Here is a 21,778-nt window from a genome sequence, read left to right on the forward strand (position 1 = left end):
ATGAAAACCGACAATTATAAGTCATCGTTTATTTACAGGTAATAATTGACTTTGTACCCGTAAACTACAAAAAAAAAAAAAAAAAAAAAAAGATGAATGACCATTCAAAACAAAACCGACATTTTGTTGAGCAATAATGATATTTACCTTTCATCATTAATATACCAAGTTGCATTGTGTACGGTTTCACTACAAGAGTTTCAACCTATATGTATGTTCTTGGTATTCTTTTATTGTTTCTTTAGTTCTTCATTATTTATAACACAAATTTTGTACAATAATAGGTTATAAAAGGGAGCATTCATCATAGGATGGCTACTAGAGAAATAAAGGGGATCGTGAGCTAGACTTAGATTAAAAAAATGGTACACCGTATTATCCAAACAGTCTACATGAGATCAATCAAGGAATACTAACAGTATTTTACGTGTGTCAAGGTTCACTTCTTATATAAATTTTTACATCTCAAACCATTAATTAGATAGCTAGTTCCATTACAGGGCACTTAATAAGATCCAATAGTTCCTCATGGTGTCCAATAGTTCCTCATGGTCATTCCACTTTAGTTTTTCGACCAATTTTTGTTCTTGAGACTATCTTTTTTCTCGATTTCATGAAACTAAATTTCAAATCAACCTTTCTCTTGTGGAAAACATTGAAACTAGATAGATAACCTTCAAAATACCAGTTAAAGTCTTCATTTTGTTTTCATAGAACAAGCACAAAACCAAGCATTGCAATTACACACTTAATTCAATACAACACTTCTTATTCCTTTCAAACACCACCACCATCCATCACCCTTCTCCTTTTCCTCGACGGTTTGCCATTGTCAATTAAAGGGTAACCTGTACACAATACAAATATAAATAGAAGACCCATGCATGTACATGTTCTATCATGGTTGAAATTAACCGATGTTTTATCCGGCTTTGGTATTTAACAATTCAATTTTCTGAACCCCGTCTAAGATGGTATGAAGCGATTTGGGCTTTGCTTACACCCATAAAATGAAGCATGAAAAATAGAAGAAAGTGGTAAATAGACATGTACATAATTAATTGGCTTTGGTTGACTTCTTGATCATCCCAAGCAATTGCCACGTACGCTTAAGGAAAAATGGTTTACTTTTTGAGGAAAGTGTAATGAGCTTACGCTAGTTTAAGCGATGTATCAGACCAATCATCCTGATCAGGCGGAGGTCCACTGTTGCAACTGTATACGTTGGTAGCAACAGATTCCGATGACTGCACTTGATCTTCAGGGTTAATTACAATATTGTCCAACTCTGCACCCGTTGTCCGTGGCCTCTTGCCTACCGAAGTCAAACTCATCATCTAGACATACATAAACAAAGAAAATGTTTTCCGTTAATCACGATTAATAAACACACACACACACACACACACACATATATATATATATATATATATATATATATATATATATATATATATATATATATATATATAATTTAAAAAACAAAAGAATCTTGCTTGTTGTTTCAAGAGCTTGTTCTCTTCCATCAACTGAAAACCCTGCAACATGGTTCAAATAGAAATTCTTTTAATATCTTATTACCTTAAAAATGCATAAAAATCAAATTCTAGAAATTACAGAGTCAAATCTTTTGACATAAGAGAGACAAACTTAGTATAATTTTAAATGATTTTGAGAAAAAGGTGTATAATAACCCGACGTAGTAATGATGCTCTTCCTAAAACAAACGAGTTCCTGTTCGACTTTCAAAATCAAAAAGCCTTAAAGTTTTGAATTGCAAATTTTATATGAAAACTTTTAGTATTTATAGAAACAATACTTTTACATACATACGACCACAGCTTATTTTAACTGTAGTACTTACCTTTTTTTTTTCTTCAAAACGTGCATGTGTAATATATGATTTTGAAATTAAAAATCAACAATGGACTCTAGTTTGAGTATATAACACTATAACCTTTTGTTGAAGACTCGCTATCTCGTTTGCAATCCGTTCATCCTGAAACAGGACAAGAAACACTTTAAAGCCCGGTGAATACTGCATATATACTCACTCATATAAGATAGTATAATAACCTTTGTCTGGAGCACACGGTGGAGGCCTCCTTCAAGCAAGCTCTCCAAACGTTGAAGTTCCTCTAGAGTTAATCCATTAAGGTCCTCGCCACGTAGGTGGCTGTATTTAGTGACGAAATCATACATAATTAGTGATGAAGTTAATTCACTTTATTGCAATTTATGGAAAAAAGAAAGAAGATATATTACCGAAGATATAATACCTCAATTCTCGATTCTTGTCAAGTACCTCTTTGCTCATCCTTGACTCTTCGCTTTCCAGGAGCTACAGATGTATATATAGTGTTTTACTTTGATAGTTGAATATTCATATTTATATGCTATGATCGAATTAGTAGCAAATGTGCATACAGCCATACTAATTTTGTTTTACTTGTAATAATAGCTATATTACTATGCAGAACATATCCAATGAAATAATTAATGTAATATGAATAAGTTGGTCAAAGATCAAGGGACAGAACCTGTAGATTGAGAGAAGGTGCGTCAACTTTATTGACGTTATTAGTCGAGTGGAGTTTATATTTCCCGAGTAACTCTTGCATACTTCACAACACAAAGAAAAAACATTTTACAATTATGTTTGTAGATAAAAGATTATATTTATAATGTTGTTTATGAGTAAAATAAAGATATTACAGTCGGTCTCATATGTTTGATTGCATATAAAATGTATCATATGCACCTTTGTTTGATTGAGTGAAACAAAGAGAGACTGAAAACATTTCTTGATTGATGAATTGCTCAAAAGTTACAAATACAACAAAATGAACTACATCTATATGTAACTAATCTCTCAACAAACTTCTTAACTAACTTCATAACAAACTTATTAATAGAACACATGGCATCTAACTAATGAAGTTAACCCCCCATTTGGTGTTTGGTGTTTCATTAAACTCCAATCCCAAAAACAAATGTATGTATCCTACATCCTTTATTTTGAATTGTTCATCCAAAAAAGCTTTTAAATTTGATATTTCATCAGGATTCTCTCCATTGTCCCCCGTTAGTAATATGTCATCAACATATATAGCAACAATGATAATGATAATGCTTCCATTTACTTTCTTCATAAATAGTGAATGATCATTCAAAGATTGGTTGAATCCTTTTGGTTGTAGGGAAATGGACAATTTTGCATACCACTGACACGATGCTTGTTTCAATTCATATAAAGATTTTTTCAATCAACAAACATAAGAAAAAGGAACATGAAGAACGGGAGGAGCTTTCATGTACACTTCTTCATGCAAGTCACCATACAAAAAAACATTATTCATGTCAAACTAATGAACTCTCCATCCCCTTTCACACCAAAGAAATAACAGCTCAAACAATAGTGAATTTTACAATAGGAAAAAACATCTCGTGATAATCAATTCTATGTTTTTATGTATAGCCCTTTGCCACTAAATGAGCTTTATGACGTTCCGTGGTACCATCTGATTTGTATTTGATCTTATAGATCCATGTACAAGATATAGGCTTCTTTCCTTTAGAAACTTTGACAACATCACATGTGTGATTGACTTCTAATGATTTGAATTCATTCTGCAGAGCATTTTCCCATTTTGGATCCCCTTGTGCTTCATTGTAGAAAGGGCATGTTCCGTTTGAACAAGAGAAGCATGAAAAGCAAATTTGGAACAATCATGGTGAGTAATTGGAGAGCTAGTGCACAAATATATGATCATTAAGAAAGGGTATGGATTGGAGTTTCTTGTTGAACGTCTTAAGGGGGTTTAATGGATTCAGAACAAGGGTATTTTGGTCATTATTTGAAGAAAGGATATTTTGGTTAGATACATCAGCCCACTAATGAAATCTCATTTGTAAAGACTTCACGAACAGATTAAGGGAGATAAGAAGAATCAGAAGAAGCATGCTCTTAAATTGATGATAGATGTAATGAAAAAACATCTTCAAAAATTTGATATCTCTAGATATGAAAATTTGTTTAGTGTTTAAATTCAACAATGTATGCCTTTTGACTTTTTGGAAAAGATAGTTTGTGTTGTTTTGCTTGAGAACAAATCAATCAAGTATTAACATAATGATCATGAGCATTTAAAAACAAAAGAGACAATTTCTTGAGTTTATCCAAAGGTAAATGCCCAAATCGTCTATGCCAAAGCACTGCTTCAGTGATACAATCATAGGATTATTACAAGAATGCACTATAGACATTACATAAGACTTTTTACAGGAATTCAAAGTAGAAAAATCAAACTTAAAAGAAATACTATTGGCAATATCTTGATGACCAAATGCATACTAATCATTTATGCGTTGTCTAAGAATGCCAAGAGAGAATTTATTCTTTGACAAAAGGGTCCGACATGAGACACTCTTTATCATTAAGAAGTAAGAATGATGAAGGTATTCAATTGTGCAACATTTTTAGAAACAGATAGAAGGTTATACTTGAAGCATGGAACATACAAAACATTATGTAATGTAATGAAATTATGAAGTTTTACATCACCAGAGAATGAAATGAGAGTGTTTTGTCCACTAGGCAAACCAAACCAATCGAGTGAGGTTGGTTGGATTTATTAAGAGATGACAAAGATCTTTATTAGAACACATATGATCTGTAGCTCCTGAATCAATGATCCAGGAGTTGTGTGTTTGTAATAATGCAGAAGATCTATAAACATTTGCAAAAAAATGTTTAAACGATAAAGTTTTTCCTTCGTTAATCATTGCTTCATCAGTGATTATGGAATTAACTTGGCTAGTTGAAGGAGAAGCATTCACGTTATTAGCATTGATGGGTTGAATGAGTTTTCAAAAATGATCTTGAGAAATCAATGATGACGATACCACATATTGAAAAGAAGATTGAGTATCATCATGCTTAGACTTAGTGAATTTGAAATTTGCAGGAAATTTATGAAGACAATAGCATTAAGATTTAGAATTTCCTGATTTCTTTTAGTGATTGTAGGTTAGATCCTTATTGAGATCATAAGAAGAAGAAGCTTTCATGGGAATAGTTTCAATACCAAGAACAAAGTGAGGAATTGAAATCTCTCTTTGACTATCCTCTCTCCGAAAATAGCTCATCTTAGAACTAGTTTTCGGTCACATCGAACCATGTAATGAACTTTCCACTTCAATTCAATAATCTGACCCATTACAATATGTCCATAAAGCACATTCAAAGCTTGTGTTGGATGAAATACATAAAGCAAAATGACCCACATCAACTACCAACTTTGCTCTCTTCACTGTCATTGCCCCTCCTTCGTCAACATCACTTCCTTCGCAAAGCAACCTCACTGTATCCTTGCTCTACAACATCAATAGCAACAATGCTACTTGAGGTCATGGTGGCCATCAACTGGAAGGGACAATCATAGTTGTAGATGGTGTCTCTACAACCCAAACACCGACAACTAACGATCCCTCTTTTGGGGCCTGTTTCCTATATTGGCTTGGCCCAATAATAAAGGTATACGCCTTCGTGCCCATTCCCAACATCCCCTTCTACTCGTCCTCCCACGTCTAATAATTAGAGCTCGACCACAAAATACCATCATCGTTGTAACGCCCCGATTTAAGTGACCTACTCGACGAGTCCATGTTGGGACTCAGCAAGTAGGAGCTGGCAGTGGAAACCCTAAAGCCCGTGGTTTTCACCTCTATTTAAAGGAGCCTTAGCCTCCTTTGGCCTCTTTACAGTCTTTGAGAGCCTCCTTAAACCCTGATTCGTGTGTGTGTGCCTTGGTGTGGTGTTGAAGCTTGAAAAGAAGACTTTAGAGGAAGTAAGCTAAGAGTGCAAAGGAAATTGAAGCAAGGAAGGAGCGGGAGGCCGAATTTACCTCAACAAACATCCTTTGGAGGTATCAAAGTGCCATTTCTACTTCCCTTTTTCTCTTTTGTTGAGTTCTAGGATTTTTATGGATTTTAAGCTGGTATGATGAGCTATGGGCTAGATCTGAAGTTGTAACTTCAGATCTAGATCCTCCTTGGATTTGAGAAGCATAAAGTCACAGTCTTGGTTGTGATTAAGGTCCCTCTTGAGCATGAAGTTCCATTAAAACCTTAGATTAGACATTTAGAGCCTTTAAGGCCATGCATGCACGTAAAGTTTGCAACTTTACGTGATAAGCATGCCCTAGAAGCTTGGATCTGGGATTTGGAGCCGCGGCATGGTTCAAAACAACTCTGTATGGAAAGATGACTGAATGGACTCGGCGAGTCGCAAGGTTGACTCAACGAGTCATATGAAGATGGTCAGAAAATCGACGAGTTAGATGAACAACTCGGCGAGTCCGATGAAGATCGTCATAAGACTCGACGAGTCGGATGAGTTTTCCCTTGGATATGTATGAGTGTGTATCCGTCGAGTTGCAAGGAGGGAACTCGACGGGTGGCCTTAGAGTTCGAGCGGGAGTCAAAGGAACTCGATGAGTCACCCCGATGACTCGGAGAGTTGGATTGTACTTCAGAGAACTCGACGAGTTAAGGTCAACATGGACAGTTGACTTTGACTAAGAACTTTGACTTTGACCAGGGATTGACTAGTAGGTTATGGGGTACCTTATAAGATTAAGGACTCATGAGTATATTGTACTATGATGATAGGTGGTAGAGCCCGTATCAAGTGATCCCAGAGTTGGAGTTTACCCTTCGTGTCGACATCTACGAGGTGAATTATCCTCATTTTTTCGATAGGGTCTACGGCACCAAGGCCGGTCCTTTAGTTGTTATTGTTATGGTATGTTGCATGTGGTTATGATTTGTTAGTTTGGAATCGAGGTAGACAGTATGTTATGCTTTTATGATCCGTAAAGATTGGTGTGTTAGTGACCTGCTAGGTTGGTACTATAGTTACAGGAGAATTCTATGACTGATGATCAGTGTGACAGATACTTTGATGTTTATATATGTTTGTATATGATAGTATGCGCACATGGTTATTTGCTTGTGGCTGGGTTGAGGCGATCCTGCTTTGTGCTGAAGGCCAATATACCCTATGAGCGAACCGCGGGGGGGGGGGGGGGGGGGACTGTAGGCCCACGTGGCGGACCAGTCATACCGAAGGCTCGGGATGGATTCAGACAGACTGTAGGCCCGGTAGGGCGGTCCATTCAAGCTGATGGCCCAGTATGTATGTTGATTGAATTGATTATTACTGTTATGGTATTATCAGTGTGGTATTGGTATTTTGGGGGTACCTCACTAAGCTCTTCAGCTTACAATTTTCAGTTTATTGTTTTAGGTACTTCAGGAGATCGTGGAAAGGAGAAGGCGTGACCGTACCGCTCCCCATCCTTATGTTATGATTTTTGGGACACTCATGGGAAAAGATTTAAAAACATTTTGTAAACAATGCTATGTGGTTTTTTTATTTATGATTGAAAAATTTAAATTTAACGTAAAATTTATGGTTGTTACAATCGTCTTTACAAAACCCTTCTTATGCATACACACTCCAATGGATCTTGCTCAGGTAATGAAAGCTATGTCATTATACCCTTTTTGTGAGAATTGGTATATGGATACCGGTCATTCATCAAACGTGTTCTTAATGTTGGTTCTTATTCTATTTCAATTTGATAAATTTTAATAAAAACATAATTATCATAAACTTCCAATTTATGAGTCCATACATTCTTCTTCCCTCATCCTCCATTTCATTTAAAAAATATCATTTTCTCTTGCTACATTATCAAAAATGAAATCTTTGTCCATTGCTTTTTCTAGTATGAGACATTTGATCATTTTGGTTTTATTGTGAAGGAGTACCCATCCGAAACAATTATCAAAAAATGAAATAGTATCAACGAACTCTACCCTCTTTCCTCGTCTACACTTCAAAATCTTCCCAATCCTAAAGTGTTTGTTATTGTTTTCAAGATGTATGACACCATTGCCTCTATAAGACATCTTGTAAGACATATGAGATATAACGTTCTAGATCCTTTTTGGAATCGTAATTTTAGTGATTGTAATTGCATTAAACCATGCAATCGCGTGTTTTCGGTAAACATTTTAAATTACATTTTTATGTCGTCTCATTTTACAACTTATAGACAAGTTTAGGCGAACATTGTTACTATCTTTTATTTCTTGATGATTACTCTAATTCCATCGATATTTCCACCCAGTCAAAAGTCACTTTCTTAGCCTTCTATAAATTTATTCAAAACCACACTCTTCTTTCTTACTCTCAAGTCCCCACTAACTTTTGGCATCATGCACTTCAAGTGTCCGCATACATTCTCAATATACTACTAAGAAAATTGCTAAACCTAAAATCCTTCACTCAACTTTTATACCACCACCTACCCACTTATAAACATCTATACGACAAGGGGATCCACTATCCCTTTTCCTTTTTTATCCTAGCTACCGACGACCTAAACGTTGCCATGGAAGAAGTCGTGAAACAAAAGATCTTCAAAGGAATAACACTTCCAAATTCGGGCTCAATAATATCTCATTTACAATACGGAGATGACATGATTTTCCTTGGTTCTTGGTCCATTTCCAATGCCAAGAACCTAATTAGAATATTGCATTGTTTTGAATTATCTTCTGGGCTCAAGATAAACATGTTGAAGAGCAAAATATTTGGTTTGGAGGTGAACAATCTTGAAACTGAGCTGTTAGCTAGGAGTATATATTGCTCTGTTGGTCGTACACCTTTCACGTATTTAGGAATGCTAGTGGGGGTTGCCATGTCAAGAATATCACAGTGGAGCTCCCTCATAAACAAGTTCCAATCTAAACTATCCAACTGGAAAGCATCATCTCTTTCCTTTGGCGGAAGGTTAATGTTATGTAAATCCGTACTTGATAGTCTTAGAAGATACATATTCTCTTTATATAAGGATCCTGTAAAGATAATCTAACACCCTAGAAAACTATAGAATGCGTTTCTTTTGGGGAGGGTCATCAGACAAAATCAAAATGTCATGGATAGCGTGGGACAAGGTTCTTGCCAGAGTTGATGATAGGGGCCTTGGTGTTGGAAGCATGAAAGCTCAAAACCTTGCTTTATTAGGAATGTGGTGGTGGCGTTTAAATCAAACACAAAAGAGTTGTAGAAGGATGTCATAACAGTCTTTTACAGAAATGATGGGGGTTTCAAGGCTCCCTCAAAAGCAAAGAAATAAGGTTTTGTTAGGGCACCATTGTAAATGTGCACTCCACCTTATCAAAACATGATTTAGATTTCCAAAACCTTTTCATAAATCCCATTTCAAATAAAACTGATGGGAGGTTCTTGAATCTTGAGGATCGGGTGTATACACAATAGCCTCACTGAGAATTCACATCAACGACAAGCTTATCCCAAAAAAAACAATTGTTAGATTTGGAACTACATTGTACCTCGGAAAGTAAACATCTTAGCTTGGAGAATCTATCACGGCAGGTTACTAACAAAAGAAAACCTACACAAACTGGGAATTGGCTCTAACACGTTCTGCACCCTCTGCAATCTGCATGCATAATCAGAGACCCACTTATTCACCACCCGTTTAGTGTCATTAAAAGTTTGGGGAGATATTAGATTATGGTGGCATTTATATCCATAGAGCTTCCAGTTGGTCTTAGAATTACTTTAGTGTAAGAAAAACCTTCCACCTAAAAAAGAACTAGGATTGTTTCATGAAGTTGTATCCTTGGTCTTTATCTGGGTCATCTGGAAATTTAGGAACAAGCTGACTCATTCAGTTAAACACATCTCACCTTCATTTAAACACACCTCACCTTCAGGTCTCGCAAATGAAATCCAAACCCTATCATATATGGATAAATGTTAGGCATAAATCTAAAAACCTTAGATGGCTAGAATGGTGTTGCAACCCAATTCTTGAGTCCGACATGATGTAAGTTCATTGGGGGGGGGGGGGGGGTTGGGTCAATTGGTTTGGTGTCTTAGTGTATGCCAAGTAGCAGTTAAGTGTGTGGTTGGCATGTGTTTTCTTTCTCTTAGGTAGACATCTTTCTAGGAACATAACTGTGCTTAGCATTCTTTTGTGTTTCTTTCTAGTGTTTGGCGTTATAAAATAGGGAGGGGGTGCATTTTATTTTGGCATGAGTGTTTCTTTCTTTCTGTTTGTTTGTTTCTTTTCGTTGGGTCCTACAATTGGACACTTCTAGGCTTATGATGCATAAATTTCCGAATATGATCACTTGGAGAATCTTCTTGAAGACAGTCTCAAAATAGATTGCTAAACTTTGGACGCTTCTTGTTTTCCTAGAGGAGTATTATGCAACTCAAAGCTTTCTGTTGACAAAGGCTCCCCTCATGGTGGCTCTAGTTTCATGATCTGAAGCACTAAAATTTTGCCCATACTGTCTTGTTGGTGTTGCCTCTTTCAAAGGTTGAAGTTACCTCAAACATAGTTGTTCTCATTTGGTGATTTCCAGTTTAGACATTAGTTTTGGTTTCCATTACAAATCTCTTGTTCACCATTAGTTTTGTCTAGTCTAGTTCACTTCAAATTTTCTTCCTAGTTCCATTTTCTGTATGTATTGATTTTTCCCAACTCCCTTTTGGCTTTCTTTAATGCATTTTTTCTCTTTGCCGTTCAAAATAATAATAATAATAATAATAATAATAATAATAAACACTAACCACGCGTTGTATCATGTATTTTTATTGGTTTACATACTAACCGCTACGGCTTCAAATGCTTTGACCGTCTCTTTAAGAAAATGATCGTCTCCTACAACGTCATCTTTGATGAAACACAATTCCCATTTTTAAAAATCTTCACCCAAAAACCCCCTTTGACTACACTTTTCTTCAAAACGTCTCCTACCAATTTCCCTTAATTACACCTAAACAAACCTAACTCATAACCATCTTTAAACCGACTATTCCTATACCCCTTCTACACAATCCTCTTTTGGCCTCATACTATTAATTACTAGTACCAACCTATCACCATGAGCCAACCTCATCAGATTCCATGTTGGTCGTGCTAGCCTACCAGCCCAACTCATACAGATGTGCTCTTTCCGACCCAAACTACATCTCCCACTCATGTTGTCCAAAATATTCCCAAACATCCCATTTTTTCACATCTAATTTAGCCTATACTTAATGTCCATTAGACTCCCAACCAACCCTTAATTTCCAATCCCATTTCCACTGTACACACATGAAGTATGTTTTGATTTCTAAGATAAAAATACCATTCAATATTAATGTTTTTCTACTATTTCACTGGTACCCCGTAACCCAAAGGAAGCTATACTCGACCATAACTAGAAACATACCATGGTTGATGAATTTAATGCTCTCATTGAATATAAGACATGTGTTCTTGTATCATGGACCCAGATAGGAATATTATTACATCTATATGATTTTTAAACAAAAAATGAAAGCAAATGTTATACAACACTTTTAGTTGGTGACGGACGGTCACTATATGTCGACATTGATTGCCATTAAACGTTTAACCTATTTATCAAGCCATCATCAACAATAATCAATGTCAAAGTTAAACCCGAGCGAATGATAAAGCAAGGTCATATATTTTGAAGTCATAAATTAACTACAGATAATCAATGTCAAAGTTAAACCCAAAAATCAATAAACACAAAATCAAAATCCTTTGAACCCATCAAAAATCATTGCTCTCTACTGCTCACTCTCAACTCCACAAAATCATTCGAAAACTCAAAGGCCTTGATCATGATCATTACATATGTTGCCGCAACTGTAAACACATCATGATTTTCTTAACATCACCCGTGGATACTCCAAAGAAATTTGAATGAGATGATGCATTCTCCAGGGTCACTAGGCTTGTCACCGTCAAGCCTTAGACGTTCGGAGCCAGACGTGTTCATCATTTGCCCCCGCTTCTCTCCAACAAGGAAGTAAAATAGTTCGGTCTGGAACTGGAATAGCCGCCATTATAATCCGTTTGTGGTGGCAAGGGCGGACACATGATTTCCTATTATGTGTTGCCGGGTGCCATAATAGTAGAAAGAAAAAATCAAAAATTTTCACTGTTTTTCTGAAAGTCAGGAGTTGCCAGTGCCACTATATGACACCATATAGAATCACCCTCCTATGTGTTGGAAGAGGACTTCTCCGATGTTTCCATTAATATCGATGTATAATGTGATCGCCAATAAATTAGTCACTGGAGGGTTATAGAATTACAAATTTTAGAGATTAGAGATGAATGAAGGTGCAAAGGGGAAGGCAAACAAGGTGGGTTGGGGAAGAAGAAGATAGGGGTTGATTTTATTTTTTTGAGAGAGTTTGTATTCATTTTATTTTTCTTTTTCTATTTTTTAAATAGATTTAAATAAAGAAAATCTAAAATATATTAAAAATAATATATAATTTTTTTTATGTGGGTGAGGGATTATTTGTGTAACATCCTGTTTCTCGTCATTTTTTATTTCATGGTTGTGTGCTAAAACTCGATTGTGTAAAGACTTTGAACCTTAAGGAGGTAATGTTTAGAACTTTTGGAAGGAGGTAACGATCGTTATGAGATCTAAACCTTTGAATTGTATTTTGGACCAAAGGGTACAGGAAAAGTCATTGGCCAGGTTCTTCCATGAAATATGGATTTTTATGTAACATCCTGATTCCGAGATATAATATTTATATATGTTTATTTATGAGTTGGCTGGGTGACTTGACGAGTTGGTGCCTCAAACTCGTCGAGTAGATACTGATTGACTATGTGGGTCTAAAAACCGACTCGACGAGTCAGAGAGCTGACTCGCCGAGTAGGCGCTGCGAGATGAAACCCTAAATCCCTAGGTTTGGGGCCTATTTAAGGAAACTTACGTCCTCATTTCCGCCTCACCAACTGTCCAACTCCACTGTGTGAAACCCTAATCAGCCCTTGAGCTAAGAGAAAGTGTGTGAGCTCATATTGAGTGTTTTGGTGGATCTTTTGGAAGGAAAGGAGTGAGATACAGGAAAGGAACGAGGAGATGCTGTGGGATCTAGCATTATCTCACTTGGAGCTTCCGTGGAAAGTAAAAAGCTTACACCTTTATCATCTTGTTAGTTTGATCTCTTGAGTATGGAAGTTAGGGATTTTACCACCTTTTGTTGGGTCAATGAGTGCATGGAGTCTATTAAGGGGTCTAGACTTCAGATCTGGACCTTGTAAGGTCCAGAGAGTCCAAAGGTTCCATCTTTATTCAGCCACATAAGAGTTATTGTGCTTAAACCACTTTGTTATAGTTGGATTAGCATGTTGGAGCAATATGTGCCATGCATGAACGTAAAGATCAAAGCTTTACGTGACATTCGAGCATTGGGAGCTTAGATCTAGAGTATGGAGTGGTAGGTCTGCCTTAAAACGTCTAAATTATAAACTATCTGAAGGGACTCATCAGGTCAATGAGCTGACTCGACGAGTCGGTTAGGGTTTGTCCCGATGAGCCTGATTATGCGATGACTTGGCGAGTTGGAGGGTCAACTCGACGAGTTGAGCTGGACTTTCGTGAGACTTTTGAGGAAACAAGGGGACTCAACGAGTTGCATGAATGCACTCGGTGACTCATGTCAACATGGACTGTTGACTTAAGTGTTAACTTTTAGGGTTTTAACCAAATGTAAGCTATGGAGAACAGGGAGAGGTAGAATGGTCTTTTACCCTTCCCAAGAGTTAGAGAGGGGCTAGTATGAGTTTATTTAGAGTTGTGATTTTAATTAGAGATAATTATCGCATGTGTTAGGCGGAGGCTAGATCGGTGATTCGTGTGCAATGTGTATTTGCTTGCTTGCTTCGAGGTGAGTCTTCTTACTATACTTTACCTAAAGTGGTAATCTTTCTGTGATTGGAGGGTCTTACGTGTTATATTGATTATTGAGATATCTTGCATTATATCTTTGTGATTTATGTTATGTATTATTCTGAGCTTACTGATTTAGGACCGGAGGGTCTTACTTGAGCATAGCCATGAGAGGCTAATGAAATATGTGTTGTATTTTGGGGAACTCACTAAGCTTCGTGTTTACCGTGTTATGTGTTTCAGGTACTTCTTAGGATCACAGGATGACGACGACTTGATTGTACACACAATACTGTGCTATATTTAAGGATCCTGGATTTTATTGTCATGGACATGTGTTCTGATAAAAATGAGATTTTGGAGCTTTTGTGATTTATGTAATGAAATTAATGTGATTTTTAAATGAAAATTTTGTTTGAAAATTTATGGTGTAACATTTTGATTGAGAAGTTTTTAATCCAATATATTTAGATAAGCTTTTAGAGCTCTTCAATATCTTTCCGTGGGATATAAAGAACGTCGAAAACAGAATTGGAAAGAAGAAGTTACGACCATTTGAAGTTAGGCGATTTTTGGGTTAGCCGCGTATGTCGGGCATACTAGGGCATCCCTAGTACGCTGGGCGTACCAGAAGTACGCTGGACATACACGATCGGCGATTAAACCCTAATTTTGTGGTTTGAGCCCTATTTAAGCTCCTTAACTTTCCCAAACCCATTCCATTCTCAACATCCACCTCTCCAACACTCTCCCTTAAAACCCTAACCCTAGTTCGAGCCTTGCAAGCAAATAGAAAGTGTTTTTAAGTGCTTTGGAGTGTCTTGGTGCCCATTGGAGAAGAATGAACTCATTGAATAAGCATTGGTTTCATTGGAATCTGTAGATCCAAAACTTATTCACCTTGATCTTTCTTTTGGAAGTATAAAGTTTGAATCTTGATGATGAAATTGTTAGATCTATCTATTTTTGGATGTTATGAGCTTTTAATCACTTTAAGTGCATAAAGTTTAAATCTTGAAACTTTGTGACCTTGTTATGGATAAAATTGGAAACTTTATCCATCTAAACATCATATTAATTCAGATCTGAAGGTTGAAGATTTGGATTTAATGGATTAAGTTGAAAAAGATGCATTTTTAGTCTCTTTAAGACTTAAAGACTAGATCTTGTTTGTTGGGTCAATACTAATGGGTAAAGTTAGAAACTTTATCCATGATGGAGCTATTAGAAACCATAAAAATGTGATCTTGATCTTTCTATCCTTCCATGCAAGAGTTGTAATATCTTAATGGATTAATAAGTTAGGGTTGAAGCTTTTAGACCTTCCTTAGCCATAGAAAGTCATAAATGTGGAAACTTTATAACTTTAGACAACGTTTTAACGTTAGATCTGAGTTTAGGTAAAATCCCTTAAGGAAATAAGTGCTTAACGAAGGAGTGGGGTCAGACTGTGTAGGCCCATACGTTGAGTATGCTGGGCGTACTCAATTGCCTTGGACTTTGACTTTTGTTGACTTCTGTTAACTGTTGACTTTTTCACCAACTTTGACCTTGGGTCGGACTTAAGGATTTTGGGCCATTGATTAAGAATTTATCTAGTTCTGATGTGAGTGGATTCATAGGAGCAAGTAATAAAGAAGAGAGCATATCACAGTTTTTCAAGGTTCTTCGATTCAGGTGAGTTTTATCTCATTGTACCCGTGGTTGAAGAGTAATGTCAACCCATTAGTTTTGATTATCTTTAGTAGAAGGATGTCATAAAGACTCTATATGGTCATGTAGGATAGTCTGAGAACTCTTGATCTAGGCTTTCTTGCCTGTTCCTCGTTTGGTTGTGGCTCTAGAGTAGGATCATCTGTTCGGGTGGCTATCTTTGGTTACTTATGGTTACACATTTCATGGAGGTTAGCTGGTAGCGGGATAGTGTGCTGTAAGAGGATTAGTAGGCGATAGTGAGTTGTATGATTGATGTTTGTCTGTATTCTGTGCCTACTTGTGCCTACTTGATCCTTAATTGCTTATATGTCGACACATGGTGGTAGTGGGTTGAGGCGGTTCTGCTTTGTGCTGTAGGCCAAGATACCCGGTGTGGGCCGGTTGTAAGCCAAAAGCACGGAGGCTTGGGAGGAGCGGTTGGGTTGAAGTGGTAGGCCAACAAACCCTGGGTATTCCAACCCGATGGCTCAGTGGACCCAATTCTTGCTTGTATGTTTATCGTATGGGGTATTTTAGAGGAAGCTTACTAAGCTTTGTGCTTACTCAGTTTTTTATTGTTTCAGGTATCATCGGTCGTCATGGGAAGGCGAATGTGTGACAATACACATTCATCAGCAATAATGAAGATCCTGCGCTTTAATATTACTCTGATTTTCAATTAATGTATTTGGAATAAACGTTTTTCTTCAAAATGAATTTATAAATGTGAAGCTTTACTTAAATAAAATGAAAATTTTTGGTTGTCAAAATGGGAAGGACGTTACAATTTGTTAAAAATTTTAAAACCACATGGACCATCTATAATATTTTTAAAACTTAGGGACTATACCCCACATTTTGGGAAACCACATGAACCATTTATGATATTTTGTCATAATGAAATACAATATAATACATTGGTTTAATAAATACTTACACTCAATCAAAGAGATAAAATGAAACATATTAAAGTTGACTCAATAAAAATTAGGAAAAAAGTCATGTTTTCCAATGATGTTAAGTCATTTTACAAGTCAACCAAATAGTAAAAATCTTTGAAAAAAAAGCTCTACGTATGCTCTAACATTGAACAGCAAACTACCCTTAAAAGGCACAAGCATAAATATATCTAGTTTACAATGAGTTATAGTAGTTGTTAGTATTAACCTCTTGCATACCTGACTAAGAAGGTTTGAAAAGGCGTGAGGAAAGACTGATGATACTGGAAATTTATTAACATTGAACAGCAAACTACCCTTAAAAAGGCACAAGCATAAATATATCTAGTTTGATGGGAGAACGCTATAAAATGAATTATATTAGTTGTTAGGATTAACCTCTTGCATACCTGACATGAGTAAGAAGGCTTGAAAAGGCGTTAGGAAAGAATGATAAAACTGGAAATTTAGGATCCCCCATTTCTATGCGATGTTTTCTAAGTTTATAGGAATCACAGTTTTGCAGTAAGTTCAAACCATAAAAGTTAAGCAAAATGATCCTTTTTGTTCGGCTTGAAGTAATCAAGTATGGTAGTTAACAATAAAAATAATCAGTTTAGTAAACATCAGTTTGACAGTTTCCCATCTTAGTAGTCAAACAAAGATCATTTTACAATATTTATAAAACTAAGTTAAGGCGATTAAGCTTATTTTAAAATTATTTATTTACCAAAAATTTGATTCATGTCTTAACATAGTCAAAAACCACATAGAGGTTTCACTATAATCCTAAACATTCATGCGATATGTTTCCGACAATAAAAACTTTGAACAGATTCAGTCTGGGTAAAAATCAAACATAAAAACACAAATCTACTAAAACAAATAAAAAATGATATTCAATTCGTTTTGAAGCTAGTCGTTTAGGGTTTGTCGGTTTAAGAAGACACGATGCATGATTTACAATACCACTAAGACTTAGGGTTTTATCTTTGGCTTTGTTTAAGTTTCTATGAACGAAAATATTATTAAACTAGCAAACAATAGTGGAGAAAGAATATTTCACGTGGTTCCTGAAACTTATTGAAAAGGAAAATGATATGCGTATCAAACTACAATCGAGCTTTTACATCATGAAAACGTAAGAAATAATTGTGTGCATTTTATAGTATAATCCATGTATAAACATTTTTGAAATTCAATTATAAATGATTCTTTATCCCCTTTTGTTTATCTTGAAGTCAAATTATCTTTTAATTGTGGGAATAATAATTATCAGATAGTACAAACAAAAGTAAGCAACTTCACATACACTTCGTTGTCACTTTTTTGTATCCTCCAATCAATTAGAAGGTCATGGCGTACTCTTATTAAACATTAAAATTTGATCACGGCAACTGATTAATAATGTTTGCAAATTATTTTATTAGTTTTCTGGGAGTGAATGAGTTTTTAATTAGTCGTCATATTCACGATTCAATTATAAAATGCTTATAAACAAGAAAGAGAAAACAACCGGGAAAACAAACTCCCATCATCATAGAGATGTATTTCAATGTAAAAACTAATTAAAGAAAAAAGCTTGACTACAAACCCAAAACTTTCGATATATAAAAAAAAATTAACATCAAGTTATCTAAAATAAACGATCTCTATACATCAGCACTAAGTGATTTATATTAAGTATGCGAAACCTATATAACTTGATCTTATAAAGTTAAGAATGGTTCGACTTTAATAATCCTAGCAGTTTCTAAGAGTAAAAATCAGAACCCTAAATGTACCCTCTTCTACAGTCCGCACACAAAACCACTACCCCAAAAAGGAAAAAATGAGATTGCATGAATGGAAACACAAATCTTGGTATTTCTATAAGTAGAAACTTTATGTGATGTAGGCATATAGGGTTTAAAAGCACACGTATATACACATACAATAAAAAGACATACAGTACCTGGAACTAGCATACTCAAAGAGTTTTCCGGTGGCGGAGAAGATGACCAAAGCGACGTCGGCGTCACAAAGTACCGCAAGTTCTTCAGCTTTCTTCAGAAGCCCTCTTCTTCTTTTGGAAAAAGTTACCTGCCTTGCAGTTATATTATCGATCTTCCTTATTTTTATCTTCTCTCTCGCCATGGATAACCCTTCTGCAACACGAAAGAACAAAAATTTCTGAAATTAAAAAAAGACCAACCCACATGAAAAGCCAATTTTTTGAAGTTGTTAGATCTAAAAGAACCCCGCACGAAAAATCAACGACACCAACATGTTTTCTATTACTTTGATCTCCATTAGGGCAAAAAAATCAAGATTTTAGTGGGTTTTTCTTTACCTTTTCTGGAAGGGAGAAGATGGATTTGGGGTGGATTCTTGGAGACAACAGTGATGAAGAGTCTCGCAGCCAATAAAAGAAGAGAGAGAGAGAGAAAAAGAAAGAAAAGCGGTGGACGGTGGTGTGTGGATATCCGTGTATGTGTGTGCTTGTGTGGGGTTCCAGGAAAAGGAAACTATAACCTTCCTCTAAATAGCAAAACTAATTTACTTTAATTTCAACCACTTACCGCATTTGCCAAAAGAAAGATGGATATAGAAACACGTACTTTAATTTAAAATTTAAAATCTTAAACATCAATTTTTAGTATTATATATTATATATTATATAATTATATAAAAAGAAGGTTTTCAATTCCTTTGTTGTGAGTGAACCATTTCTTTAATTTTTTTTTAATTTTTTTAATTTTTTTTATAATTTTTTTTATCCATTTGCTACGTGGTGCTATCAGTTTAACCACCGCTTCCCCCACTAGATAAGCAAATCATATTTCGATTAGTGTCATCGGTTCTTCCAAGAATGAGTGCATCTTCCCATTGCTTCTCTTACCTTCTCCTTAAATTCTACCCATCTTTGGTTAAGTTGGATTTGGTTCTTCCAAGAATGAGTGCATCTTCCCTGGAGTTTGAAGAAGATTACTACTGTCAAGGTTTTGAAGCCCTACTCAGCGGGGAAGTTTATTAACATTAAATTCAAAGTGACTCGAGGCACTGAAGGCTCAGTTGACGACTTCACCCTTGCTGATCTACTGAACCTTAACCCCCACAACTGTATACTCCTCAACAATATCTTATTGTCAAATCCTCAGGAGTACCAGCCAATAATTGACCATGTCAAGCGAATGCTTGTGTGCTACATTCACGAGGTAGCGAAGATGGACCAGGAGATTGCCTCTGACATTCACAAGTGAACCACGATCAAGACTATGGGAAAAGCAGGCAATGTCAACACAATGGTCAAAGGGAATATTGATTCAAAGTACAACACTGTTCTGTTCATCAGGGGCGAAGGTCAGAAATGTCTGTTCGCTCTCGTTGACAAACACCTCTTCTCAACTTCTTTCTTGGAGCATATCTTGGAGATCATTCACAGGTGTGATCAGAACAGTGCAGTTGACAAGAAGTTGTTCACTGATATGCTAAGATGGTATATCCAATTTCGGCAGACACTTCTTGCAATAATTCTGCGGCTGTTCAAAGTAATAAAGACAGTGAAGCCAACACAAAAGAAATAATCTCTTGCCTCATTTGACGCAAATGGGGGAAATTGTTGGGATTATTATGTTGCATCATAGGCTCGGTTCTTGGCCCAGTTTTGATTGCCGGTATTGGGCCTGTCCAATTGTGCACATTTTGTTCTAGGGTTTAGTATATAAGCTGCATGCATGCAGTCTTTGTATAAAACGCTTTTCATAATTTTTCTCTTTGAGTTTTGTAAACCCTAGCTCGCCTCTACAGTGGAAGTTCTTCATCGAGCTCTGCTGAGGCGTGACTTCTTTGAATCATAAGCACATATTTGATTCTATTCTGTCTTCATTCTCTTACTATATTTGTCTTGTTTGATTTTCATATTCATACATGTGAAAGATCTAATTGATCTAGAGTTTTATTCTCATCATGTGTTATATGATATGTGTAATGTGTTCCGATGGAAGCCCGATGTATGCTCGTTTATGTGTGCCTATTATATATATTCCATCTTTATGAGAACTACATGTTACTACAGAATTATCAGTATGATAGCCAGAGTAGTATATGCTTTATTATTTGTACTCGATGCTCGAATGCTGCTTACTTTGTGCTTTTAGAAGTCTTAGTTATCTCTTACTAACTATTAAATAAATATGTTACATTGCATATTGTGAGGATTAAATAATTTCAGAAGGTTAGGTCTAGCTCTATTGCACAACTCTTGTTTGAGTCCAGTCATTGTAGGGTAGGATTTCTCATTCGTAGAATTATCTATTCTTAATGATATGTAATAGTATTCACGAGCTAGTTAGGGGAGGTAACATGGACTTCTTATACAGATGATAGCGAAGAGTGTGTTGTGATTATCCTAGGGAAAGCCTAGGATGAGGGTAGTAGAGATCAGTAGCAGTAGAAGGGCCTTGGTGGAGTCAATGCAGTTCTTCAAGAAAGTACAGATAAATGTGGAAGGTAGTATGGGCATGTACTACTGAAAGCAGAGGATCCGTACTCGAATCAAGGTAGGCTGAGAAAAGACCAGGGAACTTGTAATTTATGTGACCCCTCAACATATAGTAGTATTCTGACATTGTCATTATGTGTTTTTAGAATGGTGGTTTTACACCTGAGACCAGCAGTCGACAGTTCAGGTGTTAGGGAGGGATCAGGTTCAGGATCTGGAGTTGAGTAATTAGATGAGCAGACTAGGGAGTTCATCTACTTAGAGATCACGCGTAGCATACTTGAGCAGACTCCAGTGATCTTCGGTTCGATCAAGGAGGGTATTCTGGACCTTAAGGTGGCGACCATGATGGGGTCGCGCACGCTCACGTTCAGAGAGTTTAGGGCATTTGGAGATCCTAATTATGAGGGGGATTGAGACCCCCATTGCTAGTACCAGATGGTTGGCAGACTTCGCCAATGCATTCCGCACCAGCAGGTATCCTGAGGGGGACAATGTTAGGCTCCCGTCCTGTCTTCTGAAGGGAAGGGAACGTGACTGGTGTGAGGAGGTCGGGGGAGCCATTGGAGATGACACTGTGTTGGATGCTATAACTTGGAGTGATTTTACGACCAGGTTCAGAGCCGATTTCGCACCTGTTACTGAGGTGCAGCAGCTTGCCAGGGAGTTTCAGGATCTCCAGCAGACGATAGAGACTGTGGCGGAGATTACCGCCAAGTTTAGGGAGAGGTCCCTCCTTGTTTCGTAATATGCGGCAGATGAGGAGATGAAAAAGGCCCAATAACATGAGATGTTGCGGAGTGACATCCGCCAGTTTGTAAGCCGATCTAGCTGGAAG

The 21,778-nt window shown here is 36.5% G+C and overlaps 1 protein-coding gene across 1 annotated transcript; it reads right to left on the reverse strand.

Annotated features, from left to right (window-relative positions):
• Positions 1 to 682: 682 nt before the first annotated feature.
• Positions 683 to 18,925, reverse strand: LOC145000783 (MADS-box protein AGL24-like). Its single transcript, XM_078960062.1, has 9 exons — positions 18,790 to 18,925; positions 18,412 to 18,604; positions 2,541 to 2,622; positions 2,280 to 2,341; positions 2,077 to 2,176; positions 1,958 to 1,999; positions 1,497 to 1,538; positions 1,156 to 1,337; positions 683 to 848 (listed from the first exon to the last, which is right to left on the reverse strand). The coding sequence occupies exons 2-9, from the start codon at positions 18,591 to 18,593 to the stop codon at positions 833 to 835; spliced, it is 708 nt and encodes a 235-aa protein (XP_078816188.1). The 5' UTR covers positions 18,594 to 18,604; positions 18,790 to 18,925; the 3' UTR covers positions 683 to 832.
• Between the last annotated feature and the right edge of the window lie 2,853 nt (positions 18,926 to 21,778).

Source organism: Lactuca saligna, chromosome 6, assembly GCF_052625555.1.
Source record: "Lactuca saligna cultivar CGN05327 chromosome 6, ASM5262555v1, whole genome shotgun sequence".
NCBI lineage: Eukaryota > Viridiplantae > Streptophyta > Magnoliopsida > Asterales > Asteraceae > Lactuca > Lactuca saligna.